Raw genomic sequence first — 27,995 nt, 5'->3', positions numbered from 1 at the left:
TATGGTGCTCTTATAATAATAATAATAACAATAACAATAATAATAATAATAATAATAATAATAATAATAATAATAATAATATGCTCTTTATTTCTGCAGTCCAGACTAGGGAGGAAATCGAGAACTTGGAAGCAATTGTCTCTAGGTCAGGAGGAGAGGAATTCAAGGGAGCAGGGCAGAGGTTCGCTAAACTCACGTCCTTGTCCTTCCGGGCTCCTCCCCTACAAGTTCTTTTTTCTTTAAACTCCATCCCCAGGACTTGTCACTCTTTCTATCACCGCCCCTTCAGTTCGCAGCTAACAGACCTTTCCAATTTTGCACTTAATCCGGGCCCTTAAAGCTCCAGGTCGGGAAAAGGGGTTTGCGCATGAGCACATCCTGCTTTACGCGAAGGCGCCTGCAGGCCGCAGGAGGCCAGTCGCCGGCGTGACGTCATCAACCGCGCCGCTTTCTCCCCCCCCCCCCTCCCCCCGCAGCTCAAGGTCGCTCTGTGGGGCCGGTTCGGGCGCGCACCTTGTCTCTTGGCGAACTCGCCGGCGACATGGTGGGGTACACGCCGGATGAGAAGCTGCGGCTACAGCAGCTGCGGGAGCTGAGGAGGCGATGGCTGAAGGACCAGGAGCTGAGCGCCCGGGAGCCCGTGTTGCCCCCGCGCAGGATGTGGCCGCTGGAGCAATTCTGGAATAACTTTTTGCGAGACGGGGCCCCGTGGAAGAACATGGTGAGTGGTGAGCCACGCAGGTCCGGGCTCCCACGCCCCGTCGCAGCCGGGCCACCCCCCACCCCCAGCCCGCTCCTCTCGGGCCCGTCAAAGCAGGACCCTGTCCTGAACCCGCACACCCCGGAGGGCCCTAGGGGCGGACACTCAGCTTTATCCCAGACGCTCTGTCGCGTCGCGAGAGCCCCGCGCGGGGATCTGGACTGCAGAAGCGGTCTGGCTTCCGGGAGGGTGACTCCCCTGTGGGTGTCAGGTGTACTGAGAAGTCCGTCTTTCAGCAGTGGATACCTTTCCTCGGGTCAAACCGGTCAGGGTTAAACTAGAGTTCACAGGCTGTGGTTTTAGTGTCTGAGAACTTACTCGGTGTGTAAAGGCTGAGATGGCGTAGACGATCAGCCAACGCTGCACGCGATTACCGGAGGGCCAGCTGGTGTAGATCGTGGGATCGCAGCGGAAGACGCGCTCTATTTGGTAGGCTTTGTCAGACACTAAAGCTCCCATTCTGTTCATCACTGTGTACTTCTAATGCGCTTTTGTTTACTTTTGACGTGGGGAGGGAAGGGTTGAGACAGGGTTTCTCTGTGTAGCCTTGGCTATCCTGGACTTGCTTTGTAGACCAGGCTGGCCTCGAATTCACAGCGATTCACCTGCCTCTGCCTCCTCAGTGCTGGGATTAAAGGCGTTGCGGCACCATGCCAGGTGCTTTTGTTTACTTTTAAATTGCATTCTATGACTTTATCAGGCAGAAAAACCCATTCATTCAAGGACTACTTTTTATTTTAAGGATTCCGGATACTTTCTTGGCGTGTGTTATTAAGTCACATCAGTGATGAGTAATGAATACTATGTAGGAATTGTTTTCAGTTACTGTTGCTGCTACTACTACTACTAATAATAAAAGTAATAATAATAAATGGGGATTGTCTTCAGTTACTTAAATAATAATAATAATAATAATAATAATAATAATAATAATAATAATTAGTAACATTGGGCTCTTGCTATCTTTCAACCTAGTATTCTGCTGAGGGTTTTGCATGAATTACTTCCTCCTCCTCTTCCTCCTCCTCTTCTTCTTCCTCTTCCTCCGCCTCCTTCTTCTTCTTCTTATTCCTAAATTGTAGTTCCTGTCATTTTATTTTATTTTATTATTACTTTTTCTAACTGTCATTTTAAATGTAAGGAAAAATGGCTTATTTAAAAAAAAAAAAAGATGAGTGATTTGCTCCTGGTCACATGAAGAATTTCATGTTGAAATCCAAATGTAATGTACTGTCTTACTGTGCCACCAAGTCTAGTGCAACAGAAATTAGTGTAAAAGATATTACATACTTAAGGTGGTAAAATTCAACTCTAATTCAAGCTGTCGCTTCCTTTCATATCTGACATTACCTGTTGATTTTGACAGTCACTGCTGACAACTTCATAACTTAGCTAGTGATCTAAGGAAGTAATCATTTGTTGAATTTTGTCTTACTTTACTTTGAGTGATTTTTTTTCTTCTTCTTCTTTAATCATCTGCTGTAATACATAAACTAAACTCTCTGTTGAGTTTCTCCTGAGAAGGTGTTTCAGTCAAGTTGGCTCATGCCTTGCAGAATGCTACTTCCTTGCAGAATACTACTCATCCTAAGCCTTGTTTGCTCTGGAGTCTATAGGTGTTCCATAGGAAGTTAGAGTTAGTGAAAATATTGGAGCAGGTAGGTTAGCCCCAATCTGTCAGGAAATATGTTCCATTTAGAAGTTTGTAACGTAATTATCACAATGTTACTTTGTTGGTGGTAGGAGTTTCATGCTAGGCCAAGTAAGTAGCACATGTTGGTAGTCACAGCAACTCCAGAGGTTGAGTCAGAGGGACTGCTGAGTGTTGAGGCCAGGCAGGCCAGCCTTGCGAAAGAGTAGGACCCCATCTCAAAGTAAATTAATGAAAAGTAAAAATGAGGGTGGGATGAGGCCAGAGAGATGGCTCAGTGCTTACGACCACGTGGTTCTTTCAGAGGACCCAGGTTCAGTTCCCAGCACCCACATGGTGGTGCACAACTGTCTGTAGCTCCAGTTCCAGGAGATCCAGTGCTTGCTGCTTTCTGACCTCCGAGGGCGCCAGGCACACTCCTGGCACACATACATGTATGCAGATAAAACACCAATTCACAGCACACTCCTGGTACACATACATGTGTGCAGACAAAACATTAATTCACATAAAATACATAAATCTAAAGTATCAAAAATTTTAAAAGAGGATATTTGTTTATTTTGTGTTTGTTTTTCCCCCACAGATCTTTAAGGCGTACCGGTCCAGTCTCTTCACTGTTTCTCATGTGCTTGTACCTCTCTGGTTTATTCACTATTATGTCAAGTATCATTTGGCTGTAAGTATGTTTAAATGTGTGTTTTTCAGAACTTATTTTTAATATTGTCTAATAGTTTCCTGAGGCTATGCTGTACTCAGGAAATAATATGCCATGTTAAGCTGATTTTAAGGTTCTTTGAATTCTTTTGGGTAAAAGGTTTAATTGAACTTAAGTACTTTTATATACAAGTAGTTTCAAAACTTGAAATTCAAAAGATTACTCTTATTCTTACATACAGCTACTTTATAACTTGAAGCGCATTTCCTTGAAGTAGTGTTTAAGTGATCAGAATGCCTAAACCTGAATCCTGAGCAGGTGGTAGAAAAATGATTGCTGTTCGTTTTTGTTTTTGTTTTGTTTTTAGTGTAGGTTAGTCAGGAATACGATATCATTCAAAACAGTTTGTCATTGTCTCATTTTCCTTTGCTTCTGATTTTTCATAATTTTTTTCCCTTGGAATCTAGGGGGTCTAAAAATAGGAATTTCTTCATGGCTCTTGGGCGTGTTGACCAGAGTCACTTGCCATGGTTTAAATACAAAGGCTAGCCCAGTATGGTTGGTACATGCTGGAAGAGGGAACAGTAGTGCCGCCCTGCGTGCAGTGAGCTCAAACAGTGTAAAGAGGGCATTCTGTGTCCAGAGAGAGTTGCCAGAGTGGACTGAGCGTGCCTGTTTGGGGAGCCTTAGTGGCAGCAGCCTGGTACAGGATATTGGAATGTGAGGAGGAGGAGGAGGAGGAGGAGTAAGGACCCAGAGGTGGGGAAGCTAAGCTTGCAGGGTGTGGCGATGGTGACAGACATTTGCTGGGTGTGAGGAGCTTGATCAAATAAGTGTACTGATGGCAAAGGGAGAAGACCTTGGGGGATGGAATTAGAACTGGAAGCATATTGCTATGAGCTCATAGTAATTACTGGGCATTCATAGGTAGATAGAGAAATAACCATGGATGTGAATGCGGACATGAGCTCCTACGCATGTCTGCCCATTAAGAGGGCCTGGGGACAGCACTCTCCCTAAGTTACACTCCAGCGGGCAGCATCTCAGTGTTGTCAGCCCTGAGGTGGACTGAAACCATGTGCCGCGTCATAGATAGCAGCAAGAAGAAAGCTGCCTCAGCTTTGTGATAGTCCTGCCTGTGTACATCACTTGAATCGTGAAGCAAGCCCAGCTGGAGGGAATGTTCCAAAGGAGCAGGATTATTGGGCTTGTTACCTTCAAATGTGCTAAGGTCACGAAGGTTAAAGAATGTCATAAGATGGCTTGAAGGATGTGGGTTTACTACTCCTGTCATGTGGTCTCCAGGGATTGAACTCAGGGTGTTGGGCTTAGCAGCAAGTGTTTGCAATGTGAGCCATCTCCCGGACTCACAGTTTGTCCTTTGAGCAACAAGTATGGAATGCTTAGCATGTCCTCTTGACTGTTATGGAAAGAATATATAGAGGTAAGTTTTTGACATCCACAGTATGTAGTATATTAGAAGGTAGATAGCAAATTCGAGGAAGGGTATGGAAGGAACACATTATGCCAATTGGAAGGATGAGCACAGCCATATGCCCCCCGACCAAGGTAGCTAGACAAAGTGTTCTAAGCTGATTGACTGGGATTTAGGCAGCTCTTGGAGGCTTTCTCGCTCTCTGGGAGTAAGGACCGTAGCAGGATGTTGCAGCCTTAACTCTAATAGAACATCATTTACCTTTAACCCAAGCAGAACGTGCATTTCTCATCTGTTGTTTATTCTAAGCAGCAAGCATTGAACCTTCCTGGTTTCAGGCTTAGGGCCTGAGAACTTGAACTTAATTTCACCTTATGACCCAAATGGAGATTTGGAGTCAAAATGGTTTCTGTTATGCTAATAGGTTAACAGAGAAGTTACAGTCATGCTAGGAAGTAAATAAAGTAGGTCTCAACAGGGGCTATAGAGTTTAAGCATGTTAAGCCGGTTACATCAGAGAGTGGCGTACATTACTGGTGGGCTTGGAACCATGTTCACTTGCAAGTCCATGGGCCTTTTCATGTCACTGTCGCAGTTTTAGCAAGTTGACCCCTAGAAAAAGAACACTGCCTTCTGTCAGGGAATGTTTGAAACATCTGAGAGTGGCTGTTGAACAGACGTGATCAGAGTGTTGCCTGGGAATTCAGTGTATTAGTTTTATATTTTAAGTTAAAGTGTACTTTTATCTTAATTAAACTGCAGTACCTCCAATAAAATAGGAACAAGCTTATTCTGTCCCTACTGTCTTTGAACTAATTAAATTTGAACTCTTAAGGCAATTCCTCTTACAAATGTAATCACATTTTCTTAAGTGCTTTAAGCCCATTTATAAATCTTATTTGTTAGGACTTTAGATATTTTATATCTAAGTATAATTTTAGATATGTCTATGGTAAATTGGTATAAAAGGAACTTTTATTTGCCTGCTTCAATTATCTCTGAGACTTACTGCCTCTGTCTACTAATCTAGGCCTAGTCCTGGAAGCTTCTAGCCTCTTTATAATCTAGCCGAGACCTAGAATGTTTCAGCCTCTGAGACTTACTGCTGAATAAGCTCACCCTTTATTGTCCTTTCTGAGCTCTGGGCTGGATGGTTCAACTCAGCTGTTCTGGCTCAAACTCCTCTCCCAGCTGACTTAATCAATCTGGCTTCTCTCTTGGCCTCTGAATTGCTCTGCTTGGCCTCAAACTAACTCCAGCAATCTTTTCTAATCTTCTGGCTCCTTCTTATTCTCTGGCTCTTCCTGTCTTCACTGTCTAGCTTGTTCTGTCATTCAACCTCTCTCTGTAAAATTCTCCTGTTAAACTGCCTCCTCTCTCTGCATTGCCCCTTAAGTAGCTTCCCTTTCCTCTGCTATTGAGAGTTGGATATAGCCTATTCTGTCAAATCTTTCTTTGGTTTGTTACTTTTTCTGCCACTCAATTAGGCACCACTTTCAAACATGGGTGCTTCCTTCTTTCTACAAACTAATCTTACCTTCATTGTTTGGGATTAAAACAAAAGCATGTACCACCATGTGAGGACCTAAGCTTTTCTTCACCTGAAACTTGCTCTGTACCTCATCGATCTTGAACTCAGATCTGCTTGTCTCTGTCTCCTGGATTAAAGGTGTGTTTGTAGCGGGCCTTTTAACATTACCTGTTATTTTGTTAGTTCTTTGAGAGTATCATACAACTACAGCATATTTTGATTATATTCACCTCTCTCCAGTCCTTTCCAGAGCCACTTCATTTCTCTACCCACCCTTACTTAGATTTTCTTATCTTTTATTTTTTAATGATGGAAATGAAAATATACCTAAAAGCTTCTGGGGAAACCATTTGTTCTTTCCTGTCTTGTATTGTTCCTCAAACTTGACCCTGGCCTTCCTCCTGGCCTTGAGTTTCAGGGCTGGGTCTCTAAAAACATCCTTGTTGACAATAATCTTGTCCAAGGGGATATCCACAGAGTGTCTTGTGGGCATGAGGTGACTGTAGTTACAAACTTTCACAAAGGTCTTGATCTTTGACCTCTTAGAGTTTTCTTCTTGCCCATGGCAGGTGTCACTTTTCAGGCATGGTAGTCAATTCCAGCCACCAGGGCATGGCCGTAAGGGCCGTCTGACGTGCTGTCATCAATGTTCTTCACGATGACGGCTTTGTGTCCTGAGAAGGGTCCAGCCAGGACCAGCACCACTTGCCCGGGTTTCATGAACTTGTCCATTTCAACAGGAAGCAGCCGGCACCCAGCAGAAAGCCCTTAGATTTTTAAAAATGTATTTTCCTGCTGGGCGTGGTAGTGCATGCCTGTAATTCCAGCACTCTGGGAAGCAGAGGCAGGTGGATCTTTGTGAGTATGAGACCAGCCTGGTCTGCAAAGTAAGTCCAGGCCAGCCAAGGTTACACAGAGAAACCCTGTCTTGAATAACCAAAATATAAAAAAAAAATTTTCCTGTGTGTGTGTGTGTGTGTACACGTATGTACGTGCATATGAGTGCAGATGTGTGTGTGTGTGTGTGTGTGTGTGTACACGTATGTACGTGCATATGAGTGCAGATGCCCATGGAAGTCAGAAGAGTCCAGTCTCCCTGGACCTGGAGTTACAGTTAACTGTGAGCTGAGCATTGTGTGTGGGTGCTGGGAACTGATACCTGGTTCTCTGGAAGAGCAGTATGCACTTTTAACATGTAAGCCATCTCTCCAGTCCTGTCCCAATGTTTAGAAGTTGGCATTTATCTAGTTATACTGAGTGTAGCTTCCTTTATCATCTCTGTGACGGAGTTGTCTTGGGACTGGAAATACCTTTGTCCTCCAGCAGAAGCGTATTTATTTAATGAGCTGCAGTACTGACTGAGTTGACAAAAGAGACATTACTATGGCTCTTCTCTGAGGGACTCATGCTTTCTTAGCCACTGGTGGACATAGTTCAGCATTCACGCGTGGTGGCATCTGGGCCACTTACCCTTTATTCTTTCTCCTGGTTTGTGTAGTGTAGCTGAGTTCTTCATTACAGTAACATTTGCTTCAGTAGCTGAATTCTACATCTCTCAGGAGACATTTTACTGTCTTCTTGACTTTGAACACAGTTCTTTTAAAAATAAAATCTAAAAAATATATTATTACTGTGGGGGGGCCCCATACAAACGGTCCATAATATGCTGTGGGAGGTCAGAGGACAATTTTGTGGAGTTGGTTTTCTCCTTTTATCTTCATGTGGGTTCTGGAGACGAACCCAGGTTGCCAGGCCTGTGTAGCAAGTGCTTTACGCAGAGTTACCTCACTGGCTGTGGCCACAGTTCATATAATGACATTTTATTTGTTTTTTTATTTTAATTTTATTTCATGTACATTGGTGTGAGGGTGTCAGAATCCCTGGAACTGAAACTGCAGTCAATAGTGAGCTGCCATGTGGGTGTTGGGAATTGAACCCGGGTCCTTTGGAAGAGCAGACCGTGCTCTTAACCACTGAGCCATCTCTCCAGCCTCAAGTCATTTTATTTTCCTTGCATTATAGTCTTAAGTTTCTCTCGTAATCTTGGTCCCCTTGCCTTATATGTTATGTCTTACATCAATGCCAAAAATCTTTTAAACATTTTGGTGTGGTATCTTTGTGTAGACATACATGCCTTGTGAGTTTTTAAATTCTACATTTATATATTAAGCACCTCTTAGGTGCAATACACTGTAAACAGGGGTGCAGCAGTGCACTCAGCAGATTGTGTCCCCGCCTCATGAAATGCTTGTTCTGGTCTTGGAGACTGGCAACAAGTGCGCGAATAAGATACATATACGGCTATAGGAGGTAACCAGTTCTTTAAAAGAGAAGTTGAGGAGCGTGAAGGAATGGAGAATGACAAGGAACGCCATTTTTTATCGGACCTCTCTGCAGAGGCGATGCTAAAAGGTACCTAACGGGATGAGGTGAGGGAACAAGCAGATATCCAGGAGGACTGCATTTCAGGTGGAGGAGTCAGCAAGCACAAAAGCCTTGGGACGCAGCAGGCTCTGCTGTTTGGACTATTAGCTAGGGGCCATTGTGACGAAGGTCGTGAGGACAGAGCGGGAGAAAGTCAGTCAGTCAGCCAGGGGTGAGTTCATGAAGGGTTTTAGAGATCACAGCGGGGACTCCTTCTTTTTCTTTTAGGATTATGAAACTTTGAGCAGAGATGTGATCCATGTTGAAAGCACCGTGCTACTTGTGTTGTTGTGGCCATGAGTAGAAGTTTATTGACAACTAAGTAGAGATGCTTAATTAATATGTGCCCAGCGTCCTGGGAGAATTGGGAGCTTAAGTAAAAATCTGGGATAAGATCTACCATATTTTAGAAGAAATTCTAACAATGTAACTTAATAGAATTATTTTTATTACAGACAAAACCATATGCCATTGTTGAAAAGAAGCAAAGAATATTCCCAGTAAGTCTCAAAACTCCAGTTTTTCCTATTGTATGTTATCCCTGCCCCAGGTCTACAAGTGATTGCCAAACTCATTAGAATAAAATGATTCTTTCTTACTGTCAGCTTAAGTGTGCTTGTGTGGTATTGTAGGGGGAAAAAAGGAGAGACAGTATAAGTAGCAACTGAAAACAAAAATGGGGAGTGGACACTATGTTTCTCAACCTTGTTTTTTGTTTGTTTGTTTTCTCTGTGTAATAGTCCTGGCTGTCCTGGGACTCTCTTTGTAGACCAGGCTAGCCTCAAACTCACAGAGATCTGCCTGCCTCTGCCTCCCGAGTGCTGGGACTACAGGTATGCGCCCCCAGGCCTGCTCAACCTTGTTTTCTGACCCTGACTGCCCTAGAGTAGAAGGCCCCACCAGCGTTCCAGGGTAAAGGACTACCGAAGAGATGCCTGTATGGCAGCTGACAACTAGATCTCTACTCTTTCCAGATTCTAATTTTTTGGCTTTGTGCCTACAGTTCTTATTCTGTGATGTTAAAACATATTAGTGTGAATTTAAACTTTATATTACGAAGATGTGAGCTCTAAAGGTAATTAAAAAGCAAGTTCTTTCACACCTTAATCCCAGCACTCAGAATGTTCAACACAATAATTTGACTACTACCATATTTTACCTTTTGTTAATTCAAATTTAAATTAAGCTAAATGTGTTGGTATACACCTGTCATCCCAGCGCTCCTCTGATGAGGCAGGAGCATCTCTGTGAGCTGAAGGCCAGCTTGGTCTATCTAGTGAATTTCCAGACAGTCAGTGATATATAGTGAGTCCCTATCTCAAAAACAGTAATATATATTTTATTGGTCTTAACAACCAATAAAAATACCAATTTGCATTTTATATATAATAAATCATATTACATAACATGTTTAAATACATTTCTATTTACATATATCAATATTAGCATGTAGTATATATAATATATAAATTGGTATTTTTATTGGTTGTTAGTGAGATTATTGTTTAGTATACTAAAACATGTCTATCTTGACTTACAAATAATGAATTATCATAACTATAAATTCAAACTTCAGTTAAGTAGCATGTGTTACAGCAATCTGTTATCAGCTGCAACAAGGGACTTTTAGGGAGAACCATCAAAATTGAGTAACTGTCCGTACTGGAAGTATGCTTTAGGAAATAACAGGAAACTTATATGTCAGACCCCAGGTAATCCCAGAGGAGGACATTAACTTGCTGGTTTTGTTAGCTGGCTAAGTAATATTTATTCTTTGCCTGCCTGCCTATCTAATTACATTTATTTTGTTATTCTTGTTCAAAGGATGAGACAGGCTCTGTTCAGAAGACTGTATCAGTGATTTTGTGACATTTCCTTTTTTCTGTATTTTCTTTTTTTTAAAAACGATTTATTTATTATTTATACAATGTTCTGCCTGCCTGTGAGCTAGCAGGCCAGAAGGGGGCATCAATCACGTTATAGATGGTTGTGAGCCACCATGTCGTTGCTGGAAATTGAACTCAGAACCTTTGGAAGAGCACCCAGTGTTTTAACCTTTGAGCCATCTCTGCAGCCCTATATTTTCTTTTTTTTACTATAGTGGTCCTTTCTGTTTCTATGTTTTTGACCACTTCCAAAACCTCCCTTTTGGGAATCTGCCAAATGGCTATGTGTTTTAGAATAGAACGGGCCATGACAGTGCCGCAAGTCTCTGGCTCAGCGGAGCCAGTGCCCTTCTTCCTGTATGAGGCAGGCTGTCTTCCCCAGTCCATTTTCTCAATCCTTATTAAGATGAACGCCCGAGGTTAACTAGCTTTTCCATGCAGTGTCTGAACATGCAATAACATACAGTGACCATCTGTGCAGACAATATTTTTCTGAAACCTGGAAGTGGAGGTTGAGAGAGTAGATGGAAAGAATAAACTACTAAATCTTGTAATAAGTACGTGATTATCTTGATTGTGGCGATAGTCTTACAGATGTGTCCATACTAAAGAATTTTATAGCTTAAATATACACTTTAGTGTTTCTATCCCTCTTTCATTTTAAGTCCTCATGAATAATTTGATTAATCTTTTTTAGCTTTACAAACAAATTAGTACAGGTAAAAATATGGCATCCAAATTGAAGTGTTTTAGGTAAAATGCAAAATAATTTTAAGTTTTTGTTTGAGACAAGGTTATCTATATGGTTTTGTCTGTCCTGGAACTTGCTGTGTAGACCAGGCTAGCTTCAAATTTACAGAGCACTACCTGCCTCTGCCTCTATAGAGTGCTGGGATTAAAGGTATGCACCATGTCTGGCTTAATTCCCCCACCCCAAGGGTTTCTCTGTGTAGCCTTGGCTGTCCTGTAACTCACTCTGTAGACCAGGCTGACCTTGAATTCAGAGATTTACCTGTCTCTGACTCCCAAGTGCTGGGATTAAAGGTGCTCACCACCACTCCCTGGCTACCTGGCTTAATTTTAAGTTAATAGAATGTAAAATATGCTTATAATCATTTATTGTATTGAACAGATGTTGAAAGAGTTTAAAATAAAATGTACACTTAATGAAGATATTTTTCTAGTAAACACTTGTCTTGTCTTTCCCAGGGTGATACAATTCTGGAGACTGGAGAAGTGATTCCACCAATGAAAGATTTTCCTGATCAACATCACTGAAGAGCGCCTACAAATGTAAAAGACTTGTGTAACGGCACAAGTATGTTCCTAAAGAGCTGTATTTACTGAATCTGCTTCCTGGAAAAGTAACTAATAAAGCTTATTCCCGGAGTGGTGTTGTATTACTTTACAAAAGTTGTTCCATTTGAGACTAACAGTAAAAAGACATACTAAACAAAGCTATTAGCTACTTTTTTCCTGTCCATTTTGATAAACAGGATGCAAAACACGATTTAGTCACATGATAGATTTATTTACATACTGATATAACAGGAGATGAAAGTGTTCGGGGCACCAGAATGAAAAACTATGACCTGATACAAAAAAGGCTGTCTTGCCTATTTAAAAGTTAGCATGCTAGCGCTTATCACAAAAGACTATTCGCAGTTTTGTATTGTGAATTTTACTTAAATGTCTAAATAAGTGCACTATTTGAGGAAAAGAACTGTTGGCTGAAAATTATGAAAGCTCATTCATTCCGAAGAATTTGTCTGGAAACTCCTTGTGTAGCCGTCGTCGCGCTGCTACAGTTGATGCATAGATGACGAATCCCCAGGAGAGCAAGACGATCGCAAGGAGCAACTAAAAGAGGGCAGGAAAGGCAAGAAGGGAAATCTACGTGCTGGGAACTTTCCCAGTTTACCAGGCAGCTACAGGTGGAAGCTGAGTAGTATCTCAAACATTGAGGCTAGCGGGCCCTGCGACCCTTGACGTAAGAGGCGGAAGAGCGTGTCCTCCAGGAAGAGGCGGAGCCGAGGGCAGGGCGTGAACGCTCAATTTAGGAATGGGCTCTGGACTTCCAAGCCGCGAGCGAACAGCCTGCCTTCGGCTTGGGGGCCCCAGGATGGGGCGCTCCGGAACCCCACGGCCCCCGGTACCTACCAAGGAGTAAATCCAGTCCAGGGTTCGTCGACTCACCGGCCTCATGGTAAGGGGGCGGCGGGGACGGGGCGGCGCGGGCTCTACCGCCCGCTCCCGGGCGCCGTTCGTCCCGCCGCGGCAGCCATCTTTCCGCGGGGCCCTGCGCGCTCCCGCGGGCTTCCGCCCGGAGTCGGGACGCGTCACGTGACCCGGGCCTAGCCCGCCTTCTAGGCAGCGGAGGAAAAAAACGTTAAGATCGCGCTTTTTTTTTTTTTTTTTTAAATTCCTCAACTGTTTTTTTACCCCCTCCAGTTGCAGTGCGGTGTTAATGCAAAATAATGTGCCATGGTGTGCATGTAAAAGTTTATTTGAAAATAGTTCGCGCTGGAAGGATTTTAAGTTGCCGCCCCACATCCGTTTGCACAAAATGCGGATCGGGGTTCATATGTTTAGCATAAGCAAATATCACCCACTCCTTTAAGGAACTAAAGAGTCTTTGGAAACTTGTTAATTGAGCCACTCATCCAGAACAAATAGTAAGAATGTGAACAGCGCTTTTTGCTGGGAATATTTTCAACTCTGTGGCACACGTTACCTTCACGGTGGATCTGCCAGTGAACAAGTGTGGACGGGACGTTTATCGAGTGCTTAGGACACCAAGTCACAGGAAGGGCAGTTTTGAACGCTCACTACTAGCTCAGCCCGAGGATGCTGGCGGTGTTTGCAGCGGAGGCCGGGGTGGCGGAGGCTGGAATGCACGGCTTTGGGTGCAGACGGTCAGGTTTTAGTGCAGATTTGAGGGAGCTGAAAAGGGGGGGTCAGGCGGCCAGGAGAAACTGGGGACTAGACCGACCCCTGGTGTCCATCCCAGCTGAGAAAGGCGTGATGGGGACCGGGGTACTCGGGGAGCTCAGCCCGGTTCTTGCGATACTAGCGAGGATTCTGGCAACTTGTCGAAACTCGCGAGGTCCCCGCGATCCCGGGGCTGTGAGTTAATTTATCCGAGTTTGCGCTGGGACTCCCTAGGATACGCGAACCCCCGCGGTGGGGGCAGGGCAGGGTCCGGTGTCTGCGCTAGGCCCCGCCCCCTGCGGCGGGTTGCCGTCTGCGCATGCGCCGGGTGGTGGTGCTGGTGGCGGCGGCGGTGGTGGTGGAGGCGGGTCTCGCCTTCTCTCCGCCCCCAAACTGCCTTCGGTGATGAGCGTTCTACGTCACAGGGGTCGCAGCCGCCGCCGCCGGGGTCTCCGCTGTCTCGCGAGGAGGGTGAAGCGCCCCCTCTGGCGCCCGCGGAGGAGGGGAGGCGCCGAAGCCGCCGGGTACGCCTTCGCGGGTCCTGCCGCCACCGGCCGAGCTTGCTGAGCCGGCGGGAGCTGGCCTCCAGCGGCCCAGCGGGGCCTCCGACCGCGTCCTCCGAGGTGAGTCGGGCGGGAACAATGGGCGACGGGTCGGCGGGCCCGGGAGCAGCGTCCCGGTCTGGCCCTCCGGCCTCCCGGGGCTGGGGGTGGCGACACCGCCGGGGCACCTGTGGATCGGGCGCCGGTGGGCGAGTAAGGGGAGTGTCTGCCTCCCGGCTCCACCGCAGGGGCGCGAGCTCGGCTGGTTACTGGAAAGAGCTCTGTGTCTGGGCGGAACAGCTGCCACTGATGGGAAGTGACCTTGGCGGGACCCCAGCGCCCCTCCACCCCAACTCCCACCCCGGACCCTGCCTGTGAAATGGGAATGGCTTTTCAGTTAGTCGGGGTTATGTAACGTACGTGGTATGGCTGTCTTTGCATCCCAGACAGTGGTTCTCGGTCTAAGGAAGTCACTTAAGGCTAGAGGAGTTTGTGCACCGTTACACGCTGTGGACAGGACTTGTGTTCCCTGTGACTTCGTCGCACATCTAGTTCAGCTTTTCCACCTGGGCTGTTGATTCTGACCGGCAGTGCAGAGGTGTGATACTCAGCTCTACTCGGTCTTTCTTACCTGGAATGAATGGCTTTCTCTGGGAATAGTTCCCAAGCAACCCAAGACTGGTCTGGAGTTCCCTGTGTAGCAAAGGGTGACCTTGATATTTCGACCCTCTTGCCTTCATCTTGCAGTGTGCTGGGATTGCAGGGTGCTCGGTTCCAATAAAAATCTTTTCATTACTGAAATTGAAATTAAAGCTGGGCAGTTGGTATACGACTATTAATCCCAGCAATTAGGAGACAGAGTCAGACTGATCTCTGGGTTCAAGGACAGCCAGGGATACAGAGAAAAAAATTAAATTTGGTCATTTAGGTCCTATTACTTTTTTCGGGGGCGGGGGGGCTGCCCTGGACTCGATTTGTAGACCAGGCTGGCCTTGAACTCAAAGCGATCTGCCTCCCGAGTGCTGGGATAAAGGCCTGCGCCACCACACCCCGCCCAGGTCCTATAACTTTTAAGGTTGATTAAACTACTCATTTACAAGTAGAACCCAGATTGCTTTGAACAATCATCTTTGTACATTGTTCTAGTTTATCTACTTGTGAATGTTGCTAACCACTTTGCTTAGATACATTAAATATAGACAGTTTTTGGAAACCTGTCAGAGTTATGGGTGACAATTACTACCCAAATCAAACTTTTCCATAAGTTAGGCAGCTATGCTGAATTCTTGCCATTTATCAAGCACCAAGTGTTTATTGCATTAGATCCCTTTCACAGAACATTCTTTTTTCTCTTTTCCGAGACAGGGTTTCTCTGTGTAGACCTGGCTGTCCTGGACTCACGCTGTAGACCAGGCTGGCCTTGAATTCAGAGATCCACCTGCCTCTGCCTCCTCAGCGCTGGGATTACAGGCGTGTGCCATGGCACCTGGTGTCTTTCCTCTATCAAATGGGCTACTGGTGTTCCATTTCAGAATTCAGAATATTTGAGAAATAACTTTTGTCTTTGTCCCAGATTGATCTCTAGGGAGGTCATACAAAGAAGTGTTGATTCTAGCTGGATGTGGTGTCCACACCTTTAATCCCAGCTCTCGAGGCAGAGCAGGCGGATCTGTGAGTTGCAGGCCCACCGTGGCTACACAAGGAGACCTTGTTCTCACCATCCCAGAAGTGCTGGTCCTTGGTATGGACGGGTGCTGCACTGTTGTTACTCAAGTGCAGCCAGTGAGTAAATCCTATGACTGGTGGGAATATTTATTTATTTAGATTTTTGAGACAGGATTTCTCTCTGTACCCTTGGCTAGCCTGCACTCTGTAGACCAGGCTAGCCTCCAATTCACAGCGATCCGTCTGCCTTTGCCTCCCAAGTGCTGGAATTAAAGGCGTGTGCCACCACCACTGCCTGGTCGCCAGGCCTTTTCTTTTCTTTTCTTTTTCTTCTGTTTTTCAAGACAGGGTTTCCCTTGGCTGTCCTAGACTCACTTTGTAGACCAGGCTGGCCTCAAACTCACAGCTATCTGCCTTTCTCTGCCTCTTAAGTGCTGGGACTACAGTGCTTGCTGTCAAGTGATGATTTAAGGAATTATAGAAAGAGACGTTTATAGAAGTCCTGACTTTGGGGGAAAAACAAATACACTTTGATCTGGACTTGGTAGTTTATGAAGAGCTGGTTAATCCGCTCTGGAGAAATTAACTTGTAGTCTTAATCACTAGGTTACTAAGGTGGAGGAACATTTACAAGGCTTCTAGAACAGGAAATACAAAATATAAATGGGTCTTTGCTTCCTAAATTGGGACTTTTTGTGCAAATGTCTTAGTCTCAGTCTGTTTCCTAGCTATCCCAATATGGTTGTTAGTTTACTTACCAAGGTTTGTAGCCATCACCCAAATGTAATTATGGAACATTTTCATCTTCTCAGGAATAAATCTCATTACCAGCTCAATCATCTTTCCTTCTTTATAGATTGGACTATTTTTGGTCATTATTATGAGTGGTGCCATAAATGTGTGGGGTGTGCGTGTGTGTGCGCACGCACGTGTTATTTTGTTTATTAGACTGTTATGTTGTACTGATTTTATCACTAATTTTGCGTGCACATCTTATATATATATATAAATATAAATAAACAAACTCACTGGGTCTTGTTAGTGTTGCCTCTATCCATGTGGCTGTCGAGTCAGGCACAGGCAGCCCACCATAGCCACCTTTCATAGAAAAGGGCCCCTCTCTCAACAGCAGCCATCAATCAGTTTTGGGAGTTTTCCAGTCATAACTGTCCCCCGCCCCCCCCCCACTAGGTATTTGATTCTTTGGACCTGGAGTTATAGATGAATGTGAGCCCCACCGGGCTGGTGTGCCCTAAAAGACAATTTTAGTATTAGTGCTGATTTTTGAACAGGCAGTTTCTTGATTACATCATCATTACATTGCTATTTAATGTTTCTAACTAGAATTATACTGTGTAGCTAAATATATTGTATGGAAATATAACAAGCATAATGTTTTGTTGTTGTTGTTTTCCTTTTAAGTTTTCTGGAAATAGAAACCAGGCCTGCCTTTTGTGTAGCAGACAGGCAGGCCTGCCTGAGCTATATTCATCCCAGGCCCAAATTGTAAATTTCTTGGATATTGGAAATGTTCAGTAAACACTGAAATTCACCTTCCAAAGAAACAAATTAAGGAAAAAAAAGTGTTATATCTTGAAATGTACTGATCTCCCTCTTGCCTATTCTAACTCATTGTGTTGGGGCTAACTAAAGCCAGTGCAGTCTTGGAGCTAGTTTTAATTGAAACCTGGTAATCGGCCATGTTGCCTCACCATGTTACAATCCTTCCCTCTTCTGCTTTTTGTTTGTTATGTGTACATACTGTCTTTGATCCTTGAGCATTTTCTCTTTTTTTACTTAAAAAATGGGTGTGGTGGGGCATGCCTTTAATCCCAGCACATGGGGTAGGGGGCTGGGGGGATATCCAAGTTCCACCCTAGTCTAACAGTCCAGGACAGCTGAGGCTACACCGAGAAACCCTGTCTGGAAAAAGCAAAACCAAAAATCAACACCATTTTTCTGAATGGGTTGATTATAAATAGAGGGAAACACTGAGAGACATATGCGATAATGTTGAGAGTTTAGAATACATTCAGAGAGGCTAAGGCTATGTAGCTAACTGGTATTGATTTGCCTGGCAATCTTTGAGAGCCTGGGTTCTATTCCCCAGAACCAGATGAAGGAATGCAAGCAAGCCAACATGCAGTATTAGGAGTTATGAAAAGAAGACATTAAAGAAACATTATGGTATGGTTCTGAGAAAGTCAAGCCTGTGTTGGAACACTTGTATTTCATCGGTACAGCTTTTTAGTTCTTTTTCAACCAGTGAGTTCAGTATTTAGGAAAATTACAGTGCTGTCACTCAGCCAACTTAGCATTTGAGTGGTGATGGAGTTTCTTAGGAAGAGAGTGGAAGATGAGTGATATTCTCAGCTATTTAAAGAAAGGAACTTTTAAAATATGAACAAGATGGTTAGTATAGAATTTAGCATAAGAAAGGATTTATAGATGAGAGGACTGAAATACAATGCATATTTGATTTCAGCTTTGGCAAACTCATTTTGTAAGCTACAACCTGCTGTGATACATGTAAAGAAAACTAACTATTAACGTTCTAGTGAAGGGGGTATAGACAGTAAGGAGGGAAACGTCAAACATAAACAAAGGCGGTTAGGTCCCTGGCCTGTACTTACAGTCACAGCACTTAGGGCGGTCAGGCCCCTGGCCTGTACTTACAGTCATAGCACCTCGGAAGCAGAGGCAGGAGCAGCGCCTAACGAAATTTTGGAGGCTAGTCTGGCCTGCATGAAGGACTACAACAAAAGAAGCTATGACGGCTTCTTAAATACTTAAGAAAAGATCAGTGATTGAACGTAATGGCATGGTAGTGGCAGTGGTACTGCTACTAGCTGACAGACATGCTAGTCACCACAGTGGACATTTGCTCAGCTGGTGGAGCTAAGAGCTACTTTCCAGTGCTTCTATACTGAAAGATGATTTTTAGTGTAGCTTTCACTGAAAACTTTAGAATTGGCTTAAACAGGTGAACTTTCTCATATGTAAAGTATTTTACAAAAGCTGTTTCAGCTGTTTCATACACTTTCAGAAAAGTAAACGGACAGTATATCATGCATCAGGTAAATCCTTAGAACATAGTGTGAGAGGCATATGTGTATGACAAATCCAAACCATACAGGGAAACAACATTTGGGAACAAGAGGTTTTCTTTCTATTTTTTTAATAACCCAGTCTAGGAGAGGAACATAATGGTCATAGCATGTGAAATAACAGTCACTGAAAATGTTACTCATTAAGTCTGAGTGGGGACCACAGGTACTTGTTTGCTTTTGTGCTTCTGTGTTTGTGTCAAAAAAACTTCTTAAAATGTTTAAAGAGTATGTAGGCTATGCGATGTCTAAGTGCTTACTGTGTACACTGCTTTTCCTAGTAACTGACATACAGGTGAAATTAAAGTAAGATGGTTATACTTGAGAGTATAGGAAAAGATTTTATCCTAGGAAACTGATCTTGGAGCTTGTGTTTTAATTGCTGTGTTGTTACGCTTTTGTTATGTTGTCTTTCTATGTTAAATCACCTGTGTTTTTGCCAAAGTGTGAGCTAAGTTTTTTGTGGAGCTGTTGTTCAGTTACCCTATCATTGAGTTACTGATACTTTTCTTTCCCTTTTACAGATAATGGCCTCAGCTGCTAAGGAATTTAAAATGGACAACTTTTCACCTAAAGCTGGCACTAGCAAATTGCAGCAGACAGTGCCTGCTGACGCATCTCCTGATTCCAAGTGTCCTATATGCTTGGATAGGTTTGATAATGTGTCTTACTTAGATCGCTGTCTGCACAAGTTCTGTTTCCGCTGTGTACAGGAGTGGTCAAAAAACAAAGCTGAGTGCCCACTGTGTAAACAGCCATTTGATTCTATTTTCCATTCTGTGAGGGCTGAAGATGACTTCAAGGAATATGTCCTAAGGCCTTCCTATAATGGTTCTTTTACCGCCCCCGAGGTTCGAAGGTTTCGCTACCGGACAACCATGACAAGAGAACGGAATGCTCTGTACTCCTCTAGCAGTGCTGTGAGTAGAAGAACCACCACCCCGCCAGACAGTGGAGTCCTGTTTGAAGGCTTGGGCATTTCAGCAAGACCCAGAGATATTGAAATTCCTCAGTTTATGAGACAGGTGGCAGTAAGGCCGTCAACTGCTGCGGATGAAAGAGCTTTGCGGAAAATTCAAGAACAGGACATCATTAATTTTAGACGAACTCTTTATCGTGCTGGTGTTCGAGTTAGAAGCATTGACGATGGCGGCCGCTACAGGGACATCTCCGCTGAGTTCTTCCGCAGGAACCCAGCTTGCCTGCACAGGTTAGTTCCCTGGCTGAAGCGGGAACTCACGGTTCTTTTTGGAGCCCATGGGTCGTTAGTCAATATTGTCCAGCACATCATCATGAGTAATGTTACTCGCTATGATTTGGAGAGTCAGGCGTTTGTGTCTGACTTAAGACCATTTTTGCTTAATCGAACTGAGCATTTTATACATGAATTTATCAGTTTTGCTCGATCTCCCTTCAATATGGCAGCTTTTGACCAGCATGCTAATTATGATTGTCCTCCCTCGTCTGAGGAAGGCAGCCGCTCTGGCTCTTCAGTCATAACAATATCACCAGATGAAGCTGAAACTCACGAGCTGGACATGAGTGTGTCCACCGTCAGGCAGGCCCCGTGGGACGATGAGACTCCCGGACCGTCTTACTCAAGTTCAGAGCAAGTGCATGTTGCCATGTCTTCCCTTTTACATTCTTCGGACAGTTCAGACGAAGAACTTGTCTCCAGAGCCACATCTCAGATACAAGGAACACAGACCAATGACGACGTAAATAATGACAGTGACTCATCATCAGATAATTGTGTCATTGTTGGCTTTGTTAAGCCACTAGCTGAAAGGACCCCAGAACTTGTTGAACTGTCTTCTGACTCGGAGGAGTTGGGCTCTTATGAGAAAGTGGAAACCGTGAAGACACAAGAGCAGGAGCAGTCTTACAGTTCAGGTGATAGTGATGGTAGCCGATGTTCATCTCCGCGTTCTGTCCTTGGAACAGATGAGCAAATGAGTAAAAGCCATTGTGATTCTGACACAAGAATAAAATCAAAGAGAGAAGAGAAGCGATCTCCATCATTGTCAACGCCCAGGGACAGCTCATCTACACGAGGAGACAGAGTGTGCTCCCCATACAGCCATCGGCATAGGAAGGCTGGAAGGTCAAGGAGCTCAGATTCGCGTTCCCGGAGCAGAAGTGGACATGACCAGAGGAGCCATAGGAAGCATGGGAAGAAAAGAACGAGGACTAAACGGTCCAGAAGTCGGGAGAGTGGCAGCAGGCCAAGAGCAAGGAGAGACAGGAGGAGGTCAAGAACTCGCGAGAGCAGCTGGTGCAGGAGGAGCCGGACACTGTCTGTGAGCAGCGGGAGCACCAGCAGATCGAGGTCTCGCAGCAGTGAGCACGGCAAACGAAGATCCCAGAGCAGAACTCGAGATCGCTATTACTTAAGAAACAATTACGGAAGCAGGTACAAGTGGGAGTATACGTACTACAGCAGAAACAAGGACCGGGACGGCTATGCGTCCTCGTACCGGAGGAGGACTCTTTCAAGAGCCCACTACTCTAGACAATCTTCAAGCCCAGAATTGAGAATTCAGTCTTTTTCTGAAAGAACAAATGCTAGGAAGAAGAATCACAGCGGAAGGAAGTACTACTACTACGAAAGGCACAGGTCAAGGAGCGTCTCCAGTAATCGGTCAAGGACTACGTCAGCTGGGCCCGACCGCGGGAGAAACGAAAAGCCTGGAGGAAAACGGAAGTACAAAACCCGACACTTGGAAGGCACTGATGAAGCGGCTCAGCCATCTCGAGAGTTTGCTTCCAAAGTGAAGGATAATTACCAAAAATCATCAAAATTGGATGGAAATTATAAAAACGAGAGTGACAGCTTCTCAGATAACAGATCATCGGACAGAGAGACAAAGCACAAGAAGAGGAAAAGGAGAGCACGGAGCCTGAGTGTAGAGATAGTTTATGAAGGAAAAGCTACCGACACAACTAAACACCATAAAAAGAAAAAGAAGAAGCATAAGAAGAAGCACAGGAGGCACCATGGAGACAATTCCTCACGTTCCCCAGTGGTTATAACGATCGACAGTGACAGCGACAAGGATTCTGAGGTAAAGGCAGATGTGGAACGGAGCGATGGCGATCTTCCACAGCCTGTGCACAGTGATGGGTCGGCTCCTTCCCTGGAAGCCTTAGAAACTAAAGATGTTGTCACAATAGAAGACGAGCTTGGTGTCCTGGAGAAGGGATGTGGTGTCACTGCATGTGCTAATGACTTGAACACCAGCCAGGCCGTGGCTGGCAGTGGACCACCAGCAGTCGCAGTTGAGCGGACTCTTGATGTAAGAGAAGGCGGGACCTTTGCTTCTGACGTGGAGAGCCAGTCCAGTAACGTGGCTATGCAGACCGAGCCAGCAAGACCGCTGCCGTCTCCACAGACCTCGCTGTTGTCAGTGTCTCTTGGTAGAGACTGATATGTTTTAAAACTGCCAAAGCATCTCTTTGATAATTCAGAGGCTATAGAAAAAAAGGAAAAAAGAGGTTAAAAAGTCACCTACTACAGTCTGAATGACTTCTGCTGGAAAAACTTTGCCTCTTAAAATATTGCAAATCTGTGTGCGTGCGCGCGTGTATGTGTGTGAGAGAATTTGTACAATTCATTATTTGTTCAAAAAGTTATGTATGTCCCATACCCAGATATATGCACTTTTAAGTGAAGAAAATGTTGCTGGCGGTTTATTTAAAACTTGGGAACCTTTTTAAATAAAAAATTAAAAATTTAGAAGTTATTTCATAAAGCCATATGGTATTGACATATTTTTATGGTAGTATTTTTGAATTTTTTTTGAGAATTATTCTGGAAATGTGTTAACAAGCTGGGAGAATGCTTTTGGACAGTTATTTTTCATAAAAGATTTGTATTATTCAAAACCATTTCTTAGGCTGAAGTACATCATTTTAATCTGCACAGGTTATCTTGGCTTCTGCCAAAAGCAAAGTTTAGTAGTTTCTTTATATAATTGTTTATCTGGACCTGCACTAAAACAAATGTGTATTCAACAAAAGACAATAAAATAGTACACTGTAAAAGAATTCAGATGTTTTCCTGTACAACAGTGCTTTCTTTAAAGAAAGGTGTTTTGTTTTGTTTTTTAAAGATTTATTTATTTATTATTATGTATACAGTGCTCTGCTTGCATGTACTCCTGCAGGCCAGAAGAGGGCATCAAATCGCATAGATGGTTGTGAGCTGCCATGTGGTTGCTGGAAATTGAACTCACGGCCTCTGGAGGAGCAGTCAGTACTCTTAATTGCTGAGCCATCTCTCCAGCCCTAAAGAAAAGTTTTATTAGAACCAAAGTTTTAAGAACTGGGTGAGCATTTACAGGCCCAGATTCAGTGACTGGCTCAGTTCTTTGGTTGTGACTTGAGTTTCTTTCTTCAGGAGAATGTAGCTTTGGAGCACTTGGCTTATTAAAACACAAGAACCCCAGCCAAATCTGCCTTGGCAATTTTTTTGCACAAAGTGGCTCTTTGCTTTTGATCTTTAGAGAAAATAAGTTGGCTCTGTGTCTAGCCTGAGAAAGGATGTCTGTCAGTGAACAGCAAAGCTTGAACTTAATCCAAACTTAGGCCTCGATTTGCCTTGTTTCCCTGTGGTCACTATTCAGTGGAAGTTGGAAGGCTTGCTGCATGGCAAGTTTGTATGGCCTTAGTAGGAGAGCGAGACAGAATCCTTGCCCTCATGGCTTTTACAGATTGCCTAGCTAAAACAGGTGTGTGAATACAGCACTATAGACTATAGTAAGTGCACAGGCAATAGAATATGGCTTTAAATTACAGGAATCTAAAATTGATGTTGACAGTTTGAAGTTCACATGGAAGGTAGTGGAAAGACTGTGATTAAGGAATGGATTTTGTAAGAAGCTGTGTAGTTGGGGTTCTTTGGGGGAGGGTGTGGTTTTCCTCCCTCTACGCCCAGTTTCCACTTACCCTCCTGTTGGAATCCACTCCCTTTCCGTCTCATTAGAGAACAGACGTATAAGGGATAATATTAAAATAAATTATAAGATTAAAAACTAACATCAGAATTCAGCAAAGAGAAAAGGCCCAGGAGAGGGCATAAGAAGCAAGAGAAACAGTTGTTCACACACTCAGGAATCCCATGGAAACTAAACTGGAAGCTGCAATACCTGCTCTTCAGAATGCGGGTTCCTGAGCTCTGGTGGGAGACATCTGTACAGGGCTGAAAATGTCCTAAGGTCTCTCACTCTGCATGATGTCTGGCTGTGGATGTCTGCTTGTTCTATCTGCTGCAGGAGGAGTACTCTGATGATGCTGAACTAAGGCACTGATCTGAGTATAGCAAAATGTCTTACCACCCAAGCAGTGTTGCGTATAGGTTCCATCTCATGGGGAGGGGGCGGGCGTGCCTTGAGTCAGATACTGGTCGATCACTTTCAACAAGCTTTGTGCCACCATTGCAGTAGCCAGTGTTGCATGTAGGGCATCATTGTCAGGGGTTGTGTCTGGTCGGTGTGTGCATTTCTCATTTGGTATGGTGCAGAGAACCTTCCTGTACCAAAGCTTCTAGAATGCAGGTTTGAAGGCTCTGTAGGCATCGACTACTCCATCCTGAACGAGCTGTGTTGGTACTGTCGTCAGCAGCAAGTCCTTCCCAGCAGAGTCCCTTTGGCCAGCAATTCAATTCTGTAACCAATTCTGGTACTGAAAACTTCATTTGGTGACAAGAGATGGCTAGTTAGGGCTCTGTCTCTACCATTATTTGGCAGTTTCATTTAGATTGCCATCATATACGTATATATTTTAGAAAGCTTTTAGAATATTAGGTTTCCAAGGTTTTTACCATACAAACCTTTCACTTGCTTGGTTAGAGTTACCCCGTTTTTTGCATCAGTGTTTCTAAGGGAAATTGCTCTGTGATTATCTTTTTGTTGGATCTTAATGTAGTTTGGGTATTAAGGTAACTGGCCTCATAAAATGAAAAAGGCAGTGTTCCTTCTGTTTATATTTTGTGGAATGATTTCCAGGCCATTTGAAAGATATAATTTCCTTGATTCCTTTCTCGGTCTGCTCATCATATGTATAAAGGAAGGCTCCTGATTTTTTCTTTTTTTAATCTGTGTCCAGCCACTTGGCTGAAAGTGTTGATGAGGTGTAGGACTTTTTAGGGTCTTTTAAGTATCCTATCATACCATCTGGACATAATGATACTTTGACGTCTGCCTTTCTAGTTTGTATCCCTTTGATCTTCAGGTGGCTTAATTGCTCTAGCTAGGACTCCAGTACTCTATTGAGTAGGTGTGGAGAGAGTGGACGTGACTTGCTTGTGACTTTAGTGGATGGAGTTGCTTTGCGTTTGTGCCCCTTTGATGGTGGCTATGGGCTTGCTATAAACTGCCTTCATTATGTTGAGGTATGTCCCTTGTATCCCTGATCTGTCCAGGACTTTCATCATAAAGGGTGTTGGATTTTGTCAAAGGTGTTTTCTGCATCTAATGAAATGATCACGTGGTTTTTGTCTTTCCGTTTTTATGGTAGATCACATTTATCGATCAGCATATGTTGAACCTTTCCTGTATCACTGGGATGAGAGCTACTTGATCATGGTGGGTGATCTTGGATGTATTCCTGGAATTGGTTTGCAAGTATTTTTACCCACATTTTTTGTATCAGTGTTTCTAAGGGAAATTGCTCTGTGATTATCTTTTTGTTGGATCTTAATGTAGTTTGGCTATTAAGGTAACTGGCCTCATAAAATGAACAGGGAAGTAAGTGTTCCTTCTGTTTGTATTTTGTGGAATGATTTGAGCAGTAATAGCATTGACTCTTTGAGAGTCTTGTAGAATTTTGCACTAAAACCATCTGGCCCAGTGCTGGCTGGCTGGCTTATTTGTTTGTTTTCTTATGAGACCTACAATTACTGCTGCTATTTCTTTGGGGATTATAAGGTAGGTAGGTAGGTTTGCAAGCCAAAGTGCCCAAAGCTTTTGTTTTCTTCAGTCTTCTTCGCAAGCCACCAAATCTGTCCTAGGATTTCTGTTGTGTTTGTACCACTCGGTCTAGCCGGTCACCACTCGGCGTCTGAACTCTGCACAGGCACACATTTTTTTGTTTGTTCATTATTGCTCATAACCACCCTCCCCCACTCATTCTTAGGACATCATGCAAAAAATTCTGTAAAATGTTTTCTAGTTTTCATTTCTCTACTAAAATACTTTAGTTTTGCATTATGATGTCTTAGGTCAAAACAATATATTAAAAATCCAGTGACATAGTGGCTTAGAAATCTGAGGCTAGGCTCCAAGGTTATCTTCAGCCTTCTTATCTCACTGTCCTGCACCACCACAGTGCCCTATACTGTTTCTTGCCCTGCCAGAACCAAAATACATGTCATTTTTCTTTATTTGACAACTGGATACGCTCGCTGAACTTTATGTTAAAATGTGTTTCTGACCCCATTTTTCCCTGGTAGTGACTGGGTTTTGAATGGCCGTGGGCTCAAACAGTTGTTGGTAGTTAGTTATAAAGTGCCTCATCCATCTGAAAGGTTGTACACATTAGTCTCATTGGCTGTGTGCATTGCTGTATTACACTGCAGCACTGGAGTGTTTAAAACAATACTGAAGGCCAGGAGTGGTGGCGCACGCCTGTAATCCCAGCACTCAGGGAGGCAAGGCAGGTGGATCTCTGTGAGTTCGAGGCCAGCCTGGTGTACAGGCTATACAAACAACCCTGCCTCAAAAAAACAAGTTTTTTTTTCTTTCTTATAGTTCTCATGATGTAACAAAATTATGTTGCGGGAGGTTGGCAAAATAACCATGAAATTCTGACACTGTAATAGTGTATGTGTTTGTAATGTGGCTTACTAAGTTTTCTGCCGTTTTCATTAGAATGAAATCCTATTTTAATGTTCCTGGTTAGGTTAATCTTTTGTTGCAGTGATTGAGTATAGTTTGGTTAGGTTAATCTTTTGTTGCAGTGATTGAGTGTAGTTTGAGGTTCATGTAGTGTATGGTGACAATGCCCTTGACAGGCGAGCATTTTGATTTCCTTCCCGATGCAGTCAGGTACACATTTGTATGTATGCAGCTTTCCGCAGTTGTGCTCCACAGTACAGCTGTGTTGCTGAGATTGGCCTTCTCGGCTCAAGCTGTCCTGCCACGTTCTCTTAAGCAGACTATGGGTACATGCCAGTGCATCCGCTTGTCTTAGTTTTAGCTTTCATGTGTCGTATCTGTGTTGGTTTCCAGTTGAGAATAGAAGGTTTTAAGCATTTTTATGTTTTGATTTATACTGCAAAATTATTTCCAGAAGGGCCTATAGGACTTCTTGCTTGCAATCTGCAAATGTATTATCACATTTGCTTCCATCTTTGGATACTCTTTACATATGCACATATATATTTGCTTTTTTTTTTCTACTTTAAACTTTTTTATTAGCATTTAGTATACAAAATAGTTTTTATGACACTTTCATCTGTGTAATGGGGGTACTCTGGTCGTATTTATTCCTGTATCTTCACTACCCCCTCCTCTCCTCCACTGGTCCTCTTTTCCAAATGATCTTCTACTTTGATGCTTTTAAGTCTAGATTCCACATATGAGAACACACTATTGCAGTCTTTGAGGCTAGTGTATTTATGTAGCATCATTGACAGGTCCTTTCATTTTCCTGAGGATATGATCTCATTCTTTATGGCCAGCCAGTAAGTTGTGTCTTAGCCCATAGAGCAAGTCCACAACTTGACTTGTGGATAGTGTATGCAGTACCTTTCAGAACCACTTGTATGCGCCATATATGAATGAATGTCTCTTTATCCTAATATTCCTGTTTTCTAAAGAATGGGTTTACGTGACTGTGATGTAATCATCAAGGAAATGTGACATTGACACACAATGTCTGGTTTACAAGTGTCCCTCAAAATGTCCTTTGACTAGCTCTTCCCCTTCCAGTCACATCCAGTCCAGAAAAGTATCGATGTTTTTAGTGTCCAGCTGGAACAGTTGACTAGCACATGTCTGTCACCACACTGGTACTTTTGAAGCATGGATTTTACAGAATAACTCTTGGAAGTGACTACAGATTGCAGACTTGGCTAGAATATGGTACCTATGAGATATCTACTGGTTGCTGTATTTGAGCTTTGTCTGTTTGCACCCCAGTTTGATCACTTGGTTAGGTTTCTTTGTTTTGTTTTTCCCTACACTTTACTCAGTACCTGTTCGGTTAATTTGTGGGAGGGTATTTTCATGTAGTGTGTTAGGTGGCACTTAGTAACCAGGTGTTTTCCTTAATCCCATGGACTCATACTCAGTGGCTTATAGCCTTTCCTCACTTGTTTTAAAACTCAGACTTTGCCCTAGTCATCCAGTGGGACATTTGCAGTCTGCCTTCCATATTCTTTTTAGTACTGTGTACGGTGTAAAG

General features: G+C 43.7%; 3 protein-coding genes across 3 annotated transcripts; 2 read left to right on the top strand and 1 right to left on the bottom strand.

Annotated features, from left to right (window-relative positions):
* Positions 1-468: 468 nt before the first annotated feature.
* Ndufb6 (NADH:ubiquinone oxidoreductase subunit B6) lies at positions 469-11,735 on the top strand. Its single transcript, XM_051157752.1, has 4 exons — positions 469-721; positions 2,998-3,090; positions 8,915-8,959; positions 11,555-11,735. Exons 1-4 carry the CDS (start codon positions 542-544, stop codon positions 11,621-11,623), a joined length of 387 nt encoding a protein of 128 aa, XP_051013709.1. The 5' UTR covers positions 469-541; the 3' UTR covers positions 11,624-11,735.
* Positions 11,736-11,844: 109 nt separating this feature from the next.
* On the bottom strand, positions 11,845-12,668 carry Smim27 (small integral membrane protein 27). The gene is made up of 2 exons (XM_051157757.1): positions 12,506-12,668; positions 11,845-12,205 (listed from the first exon to the last, which is right to left on the bottom strand). The coding sequence occupies exons 1-2, from the start codon at positions 12,548-12,550 to the stop codon at positions 12,083-12,085; spliced, it is 168 nt and encodes a 55-aa protein (XP_051013714.1). The 5' UTR covers positions 12,551-12,668; the 3' UTR covers positions 11,845-12,082.
* Topors (TOP1 binding arginine/serine rich protein, E3 ubiquitin ligase) lies at positions 12,245-22,664 on the top strand. Its single transcript, XM_051157746.1, has 3 exons — positions 12,245-12,551; positions 13,702-13,899; positions 19,115-22,664. Exons 1-3 carry the CDS (start codon positions 12,549-12,551, stop codon positions 22,016-22,018), a joined length of 3,105 nt encoding a protein of 1,034 aa, XP_051013703.1. The 5' UTR covers positions 12,245-12,548; the 3' UTR covers positions 22,019-22,664.
* Positions 22,665-27,995: the final 5,331 nt, after the last annotated feature.

Source organism: Acomys russatus, chromosome 2, assembly GCF_903995435.1.
Source record: "Acomys russatus chromosome 2, mAcoRus1.1, whole genome shotgun sequence".
Lineage (NCBI taxonomy): Eukaryota > Metazoa > Chordata > Mammalia > Rodentia > Muridae > Acomys > Acomys russatus.
This window is presented reverse-complemented; position numbering and strand designations above follow the sequence as displayed.